The sequence below is a fragment of the Dreissena polymorpha genome, chromosome 1 (genome assembly GCF_020536995.1).
Source record: "Dreissena polymorpha isolate Duluth1 chromosome 1, UMN_Dpol_1.0, whole genome shotgun sequence".
Taxonomy (NCBI): Eukaryota; Metazoa; Mollusca; class Bivalvia; order Myida; family Dreissenidae; genus Dreissena; species Dreissena polymorpha.
In genome coordinates, this window is record NC_068355.1 from 86,505,995 (window position 1) to 86,519,157 (window position 13,163).

General features: G+C 37.3%; 1 protein-coding gene across 1 annotated transcript in view; it reads right to left on the reverse strand.

Moving 5' to 3' along the window:
- The window catches only part of LOC127838912 (uncharacterized), a 39,392-nt gene that overhangs the window by 11,698 nt on the left and 14,531 nt on the right, over positions 1 to 13,163 (reverse strand). Inside the window, exons 3-7 of the mRNA XM_052367007.1 lie at positions 7,606 to 7,877; positions 6,033 to 6,125; positions 4,913 to 5,074; positions 4,211 to 4,370; positions 3,127 to 3,458 (exon numbers count right to left, since the gene is read on the reverse strand). Coding sequence (XP_052222967.1) covers positions 3,127 to 3,458; positions 4,211 to 4,370; positions 4,913 to 5,074; positions 6,033 to 6,125; positions 7,606 to 7,877 — 1,019 coding nt within the window. The remainder of the gene's footprint in view (positions 1 to 3,126; positions 3,459 to 4,210; positions 4,371 to 4,912; positions 5,075 to 6,032; positions 6,126 to 7,605; positions 7,878 to 13,163) is intronic.

Genomic DNA, 13,163 nt, shown 5'->3' on the forward strand with positions numbered 1-13,163 from the left:
ATAGGGTTATGGACAAGAAGATTTTTAAAGTTTGCACAAAAGAGGCCTTATATAAGCAAATTTTTTATTTTTTGACCCCCCAGGGCAGGGTCAAATTTGACCCCAGGGGCATAGTTTGAACAAACTTGGTAGAGGACTATTAGATGCCACTACATACCAAATTTGGTAGCCCTAGGCCCAATGGTAATGGACAAGAACTTTTTTAATGTTTTCACAAAATAGGCCTTATATAAGCAAATTTTCAATTTTTTGACCCCCTGGGGCAGGGTCAAATTTGACCCCAGGGGCATAATTTGAACAAACTTGGTAGAAGACTATAAGGTGTCACTACATACCAAATTTGGTAGCCTTGGCCCAATGGTTATGGACAAGAAGATTTTTAAAGTTTTCACAAAATAGGCCTTATATAAGCAAATGTTCAATTTTTTGACCCCCCGGGGCAGGGTCAAATTTGACCCCAGGGGCATAATTTGAACAAACTTGATATAGGACTATAAGATGTCACTACATACAAAATTTGGTAGCCCTAGGCCCAATGGTTATGGGCAAGAAGATTTTTAAAGTTTGCACAAAATAGGCCTTATATAAGCAAATTTTCAATTTTTTAAACCCCCGGGGCAGGGTCAAATTTGACCCCAGGGGCATAATTTGAACAAGCTTGGTAGAGGACTATAAGATGTCACTATATAGCAAATTTGGTAGCCCTAGGCCAATTGGTTATTGACAAGAAGATTTTTAAAGTTTGCACAAAATAGGCCTTATATAAGCAAATTTTCAATTTTTTAACCCCCCGGGGCAGGGTCAAATTTAACCCCAGGGGCATAATTTGAACAAACTTGGTAGAGGACTATAAGATGTCACTACATGGCAAATTTGGTAGCCCTAGACCACATGGTAATGGACAAGAAGCTTTTTAAAGTTTGCAGAAAATAGGCCTTACATAAGCAAATTTTCAATTTTTTAACCCCCCGGGGCAGGGTTAAATTTGACCCCAGGGGCATAATTTGAACAAACTTGGTAGAGGACAATAAGATGTCACTACATACCAAATTTGGTAGCCCTATGCCATACGGTTATGGACAAGAAGATTTTTAAAGTTTGCACAAAATAGGCCTTATATAAGCAAATGTTCAATGTTTTGACCCCCCGGGGCAGGGTCAAATTTGACCCCAGGGGCATAATTTGAACAAACTCGGTAGAGGACTATAAGATGTCACTACATAGCAAATTTGGTAGCCCTAGGCCCAATGTTTACAGACAAGAAGATTTTTAAAGTTTGCACAAAATAGGCCTTATATAAGCAAATGTTCAATTTTTTGACCCCACGGGGCAGGGTCAAATTTGACCCCAGGGGCATAATTTGAACAAACTTGGTAGAGGACTATAAGATGTCACTACATACCAAATTTGGTAGCCCTTGGCCCAATGGTTATGGACAAGAAGATTTTTAAAGTTTGCACAAAATAGGCCTTATATAAGCAAATGTTCAATTTTTTGACCCCCCTGGGGCAGGGTCAAATTTGACCCCAGGGGCATAATTTGAACAAACTTGGTAGAGGACTATAAGCTGTCAATACATACCAAATTTGGTAGCCCTAGGCCTAATGGTTATGGACAAGAAGATTTATAAAGTTTGCACAAAATAGGCCTTATATAAGCAAATTTTCAATTTTTTTAATCCCCGGGGCAGGGTCAAATTTGATCCCAGGGGCATAATTTGAACAAATTTGAAAGAGGTTCACCACAGGAACATTCCTGAGAAATTTCATCAGATTTGGACCAGTAGTTTAGGAGAAGAAGATGTTTAAAGAAAAAGTTAACGCACGCACGGACGCACGCACGGACGCACACATGATGGACACAGGACCATGACATAAGCCCCACTGGCCTTTGGCCAGTGGAGCTAAAAATGAATGCAAATATTGGTGATATATTAAATTATAAAATTAAGAAAACTGAGTCCACATTAAGGTCCAATTATGAACCTTATCCACATTTTATGGCAATCATCTTATCAATGTTATTGTTCAAGTAAGAAATTCCGAGAAAATTCATCAACCGGTTAAAGAGGAATGGCAACCATAGTTTTCTGTTCGTATATAATTTAGTTGAAAAAAAAGACAACAAATATTCAGCTGAATTCCATCCTTTACGTTCACCCACACACAAAGATTCTTCAGTTGTGAAAGTTTGAGCAATATCACAGTGCTCCAGATAAGCTGCGTATCTGCGTCTTTCACCCTATTAAAATGTTTAAAAACGCAAAGAAATACAATATCATGCGTATTGAAAACGCAACCAATTTGACTTTTACGCGAATTCCTAAATTCGATGCTTACTATACAATTGCTTCAATCGAAAATTCTTTGTTCATTTTCGGTATATCCTCTTTGCAATTATTATCGTAATGCGACGTCACTTTTATTCAGCAAGCGTCTGGATGAAGGAGCAGGAAAACAGTCAAAGTTATTCAAACGCTCTGTGGACTAGATTTCATAGTTAATTACAGCATCTGACCAAGTTATTTACGACATACATGCGTTTTTAATCTGATTTAATACGTCGCTCGTTGTGCATGTATTTGTAAAGCGTCTGTACTTTCAGTTTCTATAACGATGCGAAATAAAAATGTCTAAGAGAGGTCGAAAAACGTTCGCGATTTTTGCGCCAAAATATCAGTCGATCGCAAACTTTTTGAACCAAGAAAGCAAGAGCCATTAAGTGACAAATCATTCGTGTTATCGATTTTTATAATTTAAAGTTTATATTATGTACAGTTTCAAGAATTAAAGATGTTATGAAACATCAGTTTATTAAAGTTAATTATTATAGTTTACAGTTTTATTGAATCAATACAAATTTGCAGCTTCAACAGAAGTAATCTGAATCTGAATGGATACGTTGAAGTGACCAAGATTTGCAATAATTTTAAGGTGTGAATTTTGATAACTCATTTCACCCTATTTCAAGACCGAAATCACCCTATTTTTTAAAATCAATGGGTGAAAACCCTATTTCCCAAATAATTATCTGGGACACTGATATCAGTCAAGCAATTCAAAAATTGAGTAGAGGCCTTCGAAATTAAGGACTGTATATATTCTACACTTAAAAATGAACACTAACCTGTATATATTCTTGAGCTTTATCAAGGTCCTTTGAGGCCTTCCATGTAAACGATTGTACAAATTCTCTAAACTTCCACCTATTTGCTCCTCTCTCTTTAACCTCCTCTAACCTGGGTTTACTGACGTCTTCTAACACTTCAGATATTTTCGAATCCAGCACAAAATACCCGTCATTGAAGAATTCGAGGACGATATCTTGAGACATGCCATGCTCTGAGGCAAAATGCAGCACTAGTATACACTTTGTTTTCCTTTTGACAAACTCGGTGAGGTTGTGGTCGAGTTCAGTTTGCTTATTCTTTATTTCTTCTTCAGTTGAATCATCTTTTACTGGAAAAAAGACATGTTTGTGAAAATATATATTTCCAAGACATCAATAAGTGCACTTGTAAACAGATATTTGACATGTCATTCCCATGTAACCTTAACCATTTGTCAAAACTGGTAGAGGTCTACACTTAAAATCTACAAGCTGTTTGATTTACATGAAAGTAAATCAAGCATTATGTACATGGGTGTAGGTTTTACAACTCTGCTAAGGCTAAAACTGATGACAAGAATCATAGAATCATATGAATGGTCTGGGTCGAATTTACACCAAGACCTTAATTTAAACAATATTTGTAGAGGTCCACTAAGCCATCCTTCATGCAAAAAATCAATGCTATACCCTTAGCATTATCATTTTTTATTACCATGGTAAAACAGATCTTCATGTCAATGAAATAAGTATGTTAACATGTTTTGTTATGCAACCAAAAGTCAAATTTGTTTTCAAGTATAAAACAAGTGATTGGAGCCTCCAAATAAGTTAATGTCAGGCTGTTTAAGACCTATCATAGAATATATCATTAAGACAACAAGTTCCTGTCAATTTAACTCTTCTATCAAAATCATGTACAGTCATTATCATATGTGTTTCATTCTTGGAAAACTGGAAAACTTTTATTTTTGTTTCGAAGAGGCTTTCTTTAATAAAAAAAATCCATAACGTGGAAAGTTTGGTTCCTAATGTTGAACGACAATTTAAGCACATGCATTAAGCTCGATTTTCCCAGAACAAGGTTCATTTTGATACCAACCTAACGGTATGATGTCCAGTAGCGTGTACTCATCCATCAGGCTGTTACGAAGACCTAAATCTACAGCATAGTAGAGCCGGTCGTCCGGACGACACCCTTCCTTGAGTCGAAACTTTTTTAAGAACTGAGCGATGTTATCAAACAAGGCCATGATCTTCACCTAGAGGGATAATACACACAACACCAGTATGATTTGATGCAAAAAACTACTTCTTATCAACTTCGTTGATCAATTTATATAAAATGTAAAACCGTATTACCACAAACTTTGAATAGTATTAATAGCCTCACAAGAATAGAAACTCCTCTTGAGTTTGTTTTTAAAAATTTATAACTGGAGATAATTGTGTGTTGTAAACCCAAATGCAATAGAAAAATGCATGGCTGGTATTAAACTGTATTGAACCATTAAAGATTGATTTAATAAGGTTAGGTGGTGTAATGGATATGGTGTCCGCCTACCAATCAGGAGGTCAGGGGTTCAATCACCATTAAGGGGGGGCCTTCTTTAGTTGTCCCCCATACACGTTATGCTCTACCCAGGAAAGGGAATCAAGAGCTTTTCAATAAGCTTGAGGCGTTTCGATGCATTGGGCTAAAATATAGGTTTAAATATATATACAATTTTTATATTATTTTAAAAACATTTCTACAGTAGAACTTCAATTTTTGTGATATAATCATCATATATTTCATGCAGACCTCCAACATTCTCTGAATTGTTTCTGCCAAAGCCAGGTCTGTTGGTTGAAGGCTACCATTGTGAAATTCATAACACTTTTGATCTTCAGTGCTAAAGATGAGGACATTTCTCCTCTGATAACTTGTCAGTTGTGTTGATAAAGATATGGCCTCTTCTTCCTCCTAGCAATGTAAAAGAAAATAGTAAATTTATGCTTAATTCAAGTCACATGGCACAACGGTTACAAATGTCTACAGTTGACACAACGTTCAAAGGCATAGAACTAATGAAGTGAATTCTGGGGGGTTTCTCTTCTCATTGACATTACGCCTAAGCCTATTGCGTGATTTGGGGGGAAATTAACACTCATATAGATCTATATAGCTGATTCAAGAAAAAATTGAAAGGCTGATGTAAGCTTTGATTCAGGAAAAAACTGCATGATTATAAACAAAATTTATAGTAGAAAGACGCCTTTTATATATCACTTTTACATAAGGTGAAAAACTCCTGAAATGCATATGAATTTTACATATAATACCAATGCTATAGCTGGGTTGTATGGGATCAAAAACAAAGCACAAATCCGCACATTATTTAACACTTTAAGGCATATTTGCATAAGGATACACTATCAAAGAAGCATAGATACTAGGTTCCAACATAAATGATAACTGAATTTCAATGTTTTATTTACGTTTTTTGGAATCTTTTACACGTGTCATTACAGCCTTAAAAGTTAGAACATACTGACAAAAAATACTCTCGTGTTATTTACAACTGTCTTCATACTTAAACCTATCTACACTTAAACCTGTCTTGACTTAAAGCTGCTGTAACTTTAACCTGTATTGAACTCTTTAATAAGAAAGAACCCAAAACTATTCAAACAACAGGGCCGATATTTACAAAGCTCTCAAGGAAAACTTAAGTTGCACTAGGGGGAAAATTTCAGATCACGTTTTCTGTAAGAAATCTGTAAGAAATGTTTTCTAGTTACAAAAGTTTAAAATATTATTAACCATAGAACTTGTTGACAACAAACAAATACGGGCCCCGAGTTTACTTTTTACAACATGGTATAATTCTAAGTTTACCAAACCAGCAAATTGAATTTTTGTTCATTAGAGCCGCAATTACCTGTTTATTTGAGATCCCAAACACTGCAAAGCATGTTCTATATGAAGAGGCACCGGACATAGCTGCCTTGAAATCTGACCAGGATGACGTCTCCTAGAAGCGGTCAGAATCTCAGTCAGAATGATGGAACCTTTCTGACTCCCAGTCAGAAAGATGAAAATGGGCAAAATCACAGTCTGAATGATGGAAGTGGTAAAAATCACATTCAGAAAGATGGTAATATGGAAAATCCCAGTTAGAATGATAGAACCAGTCAGATTCACACAGCATGATAGAAGGTCAGAATGGAACCAGTAAGAATCAAAATCAGAATGGAACCAGTCAGAATCACAGTAAGAATATGAATAGGTCAGAGTCACACTTAGAATGGGAACAGATGGAATCACAGTAAGAATGGGAACCAGTCAGAATCATAATATGATTGTGAACCAGCAAGAATCACAGTCACAATGGGAGCCAGTCAGAATCACAGTAAGAATATAAACCAATCAGAATCACAATCAGAATTGCAACTGGTCAAGATCACAGTAAAAATGGGAACCTGTCAGAATCTCTGTCAGAATGGGGACCTATCAGAATCCCAGTAAGAATGTCAACCTGTCAGAACACAGTCAGAATGGGATCCAGTCAGAATCACAGTAAGAATGGGAACATGTCAGAATCTTAGTAAGAATAGGAACCAGTCAGAATCACCAGAATCATAGTAAGAATGGGATCCAGTCAGAATCATAAAAAGAATGTGAACGGGTCAGAATCACAGTACGAATGGGAACCTGTCAGAACACAGTCAGAATAGGAGCTTGTCAGACGTACAATAAGAATGGGATGTAATAAATAACAGGTAAAGAGTTAACAAGGGTAAATGATGAAACATTACTTCCAACAGTTTTTATTTAAAATTATATATGAATGAGGTAAGTTTAACAGATAGTTATTTAGTATTTACATCTTAAGATTTATAGGAAACAATTATATCATTGAAACTGACGGATGCCTCCTGGTGTTTGGGTTAAATGTGTGGAAACAAATTATTATGAAAGGGGCAATACCTCCCTTATAACACACTGAAGTGGAACAAAAGCCAAGATGCTTATGCCCTCCCAATATGGATAGTGCTTACACAATTTTATCAAATTCAGATAATAGCTTCCCGTGATATGATTTATATTTACATTTATTTTATTTTATTATTGGTTATAATGCATAGTCTTAAATTTAGCCTCCAGTGTTTGCAAGCTTTTACTTCAATTTGACCTAGTTTTTTTACCCCAAGTGACCAATTTTAAAACAGCCAATATATAATTGAGACAAATGTTCTGACCAAGTTTCAGGAAGATTGATTAATTCATGTGGCTTCTGGAGTGTTCACAAGGTAAAACACATCATAGATATTCAACTACGGACAAAAAACTATCACAAAAGCGAACCATGAGCATATAATGCTCAGCAAAGCTAAAAAGAAACTACTATGTAAATATTTTAAGGATTTAAGGCTTCTATGGCAATCCAAAATTTAGCCATGGCATTTCACAAATTCAAGTTATAAATCAAACAGAGTAACCTCGTCCCTTACCTGTGACAGCTTAGGCAATGAATCCACCCTTCTGTTATTAGATATTATGGAGATGGGTTCATCTGTCTCCATGGGCTCAGAGATGTCCACTTTCATGGAGGGGACTGATGGTTCTTTTGTGTTGGATACTAACAGACTGTCAGGAAGGCTCAGGGAGTTAACATGACCAAGCACATATACTGACACAGTGTCGCTGAATTCTAGACTATGCTGCTCTATATCTTTCTTCATCACTGGCCCATTGAGGAAGGATTCTGTCAGACCACCATTTTCTAAAACATATCACAATATAATTATAATAACCATTCATAGGAACAACAGGGCTAAAAGCCCTTAGTCGCTCACCTGAGACCAAAATACATTGAACAGTTCTCAGAACCTTTTGAATGGTTTACGTAATAAATGTGGCTTCTAAGTTCTAACCTTTAGGTTACTCCAAAACCATTTTTGAACTTGTCAGATAATATCACTAGAACAAATGTTTTGTTTAACTTTCATGAAGAATGTGATTTCAAGAGAGTTCAAAAGGTTTCACCGCAGCCATATACTAAAAATTGACCCGCCAACTGGCAAGACTTTTTTAATGGACTAGAACCAGTTTTGAACTCAGGAAAGATATAAATGGGAGAACTGTTCTGACAAAGGTTCTTGAAGTTTTGGCAATCTATATTGCCTATGCAGTGTTAACCAGAGTTTTCTTTAATTTGACCAAGTGACCTTGTTTTTGACCTAATGAAACGTTACAAACTCGCCAGAAATATCAAAAAGGAAATTTGATCTGACCAAGTTTCCAGAAGATATGGCAATAAATAAGGACTCTAGAGTGTTGAGAAGCTTTTCCTTTAATTAAACATAGTTGCCTTGTATTTTACCCCACATGACCCAGTTTCGAACTTCATCGAGAGATTAAGACAAACATTCTGCCCAAATGTTGTGAAAAAGAGCCTTCAGAGTTTTAACAAGCTTTTTCTAGTTGAGCTAAAAACACAATGTTAACTATTTGGTTGTTGTTCGTTAACACTGCAAGCAATATAAAATATTATGCTAAATTAAATTCTCTAACACGACAGAATCTTCGTTTATTGTTCTACTTTTATACAATAATGCACATTTTCTGTAGTTTACATGTACATAAAATGTTCACCACAAAGACATATTTGAAGATTAAGTTTATTTTCAGTGACAGTTTATGAGAAAATTAACCTGCATTTCCACTGAGTAGCATGTAATAGTTATATATAAGGGCCTTAGTTGGTGACTTGAACAAATTACCCTGGAGATATGAAGGAAGTTTCCATTCAATATCCAATTAGTAGATACTGAGATATGAAGTTGTTCCAGGAATTCCTTTACAAACAAGAGGGCCAAGATGGTCCTAGTTCGCTCACCTGAGAGGAGTCGGTTCATTCAATCTTTACCAAATGTCAAACTTGACCTAGATATTGTCCGGACAAACATCTTGGTCAAGTTTCATCATTATTGAACCAAAACTCTGGCATATGGAGTGTTATTGTTTTTGTAAGATTTGACCTGGTTACCTATATTTTGAGTTAACCCCCCTTCCAAACATCAAACTTAATTGCTTACAAAAATAACAAGGGCTGTTTGTAAAGCATGCATGCCCCCATATGGGCTGTCAGTTTTAGTGGCAGCCATTGTCTGAATACGTTTTTTGTCACTATGATCTTGCCCTTTGACCTAGTGACCTGAAAATCAATAGGGGTCATCAGCGAGTCATGATCAATGTACCTATGAAGTTTCACGACCCTACGCGTAAGCCTTCTTGAGTTATTATCCGGATGTCGAGTCACCATGACCTTGACCTTTGACCAAGTGACCTGAGAATTAATAGGGATCACATGCCAGTCATGATCAATGTACCTATGAAGTCTGATGATCCTAGGCGTAAGCTTCCTTGAGTTATCATCCGAAAACCATTTTACTGTGTCGAGTCACTGTGACCTTGACCCTTGACCTAGTGAATTGAACATCAATAGGGGTCATCTGCCAGTCATGATCAATATACCTATGCAGTTTCATGATCCTAGATGTAAGCGTTCTTGAGTTATCATCTGTAAACCATTTTACTGTTTTAGTCACTGTGACCTTAACCTTTGACCTAGTGACCTGAAAATCAATAAGGGTCATCTGCAAGTCATGATCAATGTACCTATGAAGTTTCATGATTCAAGGCGTAAGCGTTCTTGAGTTATCATACAGAAACCATTTTTTTAAGTTGAGTCACCGTGACCTTGAACTTTGACCTTGTGACCTGAAAATCAATAGGGGTCATCTGAGAGTCACGATCAATGTACCTATGAAGTTTCATGATCACAGGCATAAGCGTTTTTGAGTTATCATCCGGAAACCATTTTACTGTTTTCGGTCACCGTGACCTTGACCTTTGACCTAAAAATCAATAGAGGTCATCTGCGAGTCATATATAAAATCAATCTTTCAACCAAGTGTCATGATGATTGGGCAAATAATGTGACTTTTAGAGTGTTCACAAGCTTTTTTTACTATATAAATATTAGAACACTGCCCCCCCCCCCCCCCCCCCTCCCAGCAGCCATGTTATTCAACTAACCAGAACCCAACGCTTGTATCAAGGAAACAAATCTTCTGAGCAAATTTCATGAACATTGGGCCGAAAATGTGACTTCTACAGTGTTCACATGTTTTCACTATATACATATAGAGAAAAATGCCCCGCCCACTGGTGGCCATGTTTTTTTACCGATTCGGACCATTTTCGAACTCCTCCGAGACATCAATAAAACCAATGTTTTGACCAACTTTCATGATGATTGGGCAAAAATTGTGACTTCTAGAGTGTCTACAAGGTTTCTCTATAGCCAAATAGGGAAAACTGCCACTATATACATATAGAAAAAAATGCACCGCCCACTGGCGGCCATGTTTTTTCACCGATCTGGAACATCTTCGAACTCGTCTGAGGTATCAATAAAACCAATGTTTTGACCAGTTTCATGATGATTGGACAAAAATTGTGACTTCTAGAGTGTTAACAAGGTTTCTCTATAGCCAAATAGGGAAAACTGCCACAATATACATAGAGTGAAAAATGCCCCGCCCACTGGCGGCCATGTTTTTTCACTGATCTGGACCATTTTCAAACTCGTCCGAGATATCAATTCAAACCAATGTTTTGACCAACTTTCATGATGATTGGGAAAAAATTGTGACTTCTAGAGTGTTTACAAGGTTTCTCTATAGCCAAATTAGAAAAACTGCCCCGCGCACTGGCGGCCATGTTTTTCAATGGATCGAAACCACTTTTGAACTCAACCAACATATCATTAAGACAATCAACGCTTGTATCAAGGAAACAAATCTTCTGAGCAAATTTCATGAACATTGGGCCGAAAATGTGACTTCTACAGTGTTCACATGTTTTCACTATATACATATAGAGAAAAATGCCCCGCCCACTGGTGGCCATGTTTTTTTACCGATTCGGACCATTTTCGAACTCCTCCGAGACATCAATAAAACCAATGTTTTGACCAACTTTCATGATGATTGGGCAAAAATTGTGACTTCTAGAGTGTCTACAAGGTTTCTCTATAGCCAAATAGGGAAAACTGCCACTATATACATATAGAAAAAAATGCACCGCCCACTGGCGGCCATGTTTTTTCACCGATCTGGAACATCTTCGAACTCGTCTGAGGTATCAATAAAACCAATGTTTTGACCAGTTTCATGATGATTGGACAAAAATTGTGACTTCTAGAGTGTTAACAAGGTTTCTCTATAGCCAAATAGGGAAAACTGCCTCAATATACATAGAGTGAAAAATGCCCCGCCCACTGGCGGCCATGTTTTTTCACCGATCTGGACCATTTTCAAACTCTTCCGAGATATCGATTCAAACCAATGTTTTGACCAACTTTCATGATGATTGGGAAAAAATTGTGACTTCTAGAGTGTTTACAAGGTTTCTCTATAGCCAAATTAGAAAAACTCAATGGATCGAAACCACTTTTGAACTCAACCAACATATCATTAAGACAAACATTTTGACAAAGTTACAAACTCGGCCGAGATTTCATTGGGACAAAGCTTCTGACCAAGTTTCATGTTTACGAGCAAATGTTAACGGACCGACGGACGGACGGACAACGGACAAAGACCGGTCACAAAAGCTCACCTGAGCAATCAGGTGAGCTAAAAATATCAAAGTTCACAAAGAGCACAATTTTGCTGAATTGTAAGTAACAAGGGATGCTTGTAAAACATGCATGGCCCCCATATGGGCTGTAAGTTGTAGTGGCAGCCATTGTGTGAATACGTTTTTTTTGTCACTGTGACCTTGACCTTTAACCTAGTGACCTGAAAATCAATAGGGGTCATCTGCCAGTCATGATCAATGTTCCTATACAGTTTCATGATCCTAGGCGTAAGCATTCTTGAGTTATCATCCGGAAACCATTTTACTGTTTCGAGTCACTGTGACTTTGACCTTTGACCTAGTGACCTGAAAATCGATAGGGGTCATCTGCCAGTCATGTTCAATGTACCTATGAAGTTTCATGATCCTAGGCGTAAGCATTCTTGAATCACCATCCGGAAACCATTTTTTCTATTTTAAGTCACTGTGACCTTGACCTTTGACCTAGTGACCTGAAAATCTCAAGAGGGGTCATCTGCCAGTCATGATCAATGTTCCTATGAAGTTTCATGATCCTAGGCGTAAGCATTCTTGAGTTATCATCCGGAAACCATTTTACTGTTTCGAGTCACTGTGACCTTGACCTTTGACCTAGTGACCTGAAAATCAATAGGGGTCATCTGCCAGTCATGTTCAATGTACCTATGAAGTTTCATGATCCTTGGCGTAAGCATTCTTGAATCATCATCTGGAAACCATTTTACTATTTTAAGTCACTGTGACCTTGACCTTTGACCTAGTGACCTGAAATTCTCAAGAGGGGTCATCTGTCAGTCATGACCAATCTACCTATGATGTTTCATGATCCTAGGCCTAAGCGTTCTTGAGTTATCATCCGAAAACCATTTTATTATTTAGAGTCACTGTGACCTTGATCTTTGACCTAGTGAACTGAAAATCAATAGGGGTCATCTTCCAGTCATGATCAATGTACTTATGAAGTTTCATGATCCTAGGCCTAAGCGTTCTTGAGTTATCATCTGAAAACCATTTTACCATTTGGAGTCAATGAAGTTTCATGATCCTAGGCCTAAGCTTTCTTGAGTTATCATCTGAAAACCATTTTACCATTTGGAGTTACTGTGACCTTGACCTTTGAGCTAGTGACCAGAAAATCAATAGGGGTCATCTGCCAGTCATGATCAATGTACCTATGAAGATTCATGATCCTAGGCCTATGCGTTCTTGAGTTATCATCAGAAAACCATCTGGTGGACGGACCAACAAACGGACTGACGGACAGACCGACATGAGCAAAACAAAATTATGGGTCAGGGCCCTTGCTACACTTTGGGGGATTAGGGCCGGGGCCCTTAGTGGGGGGAACTTCACGTCGTTTTGGGCGAAAAGGGGAATTTTA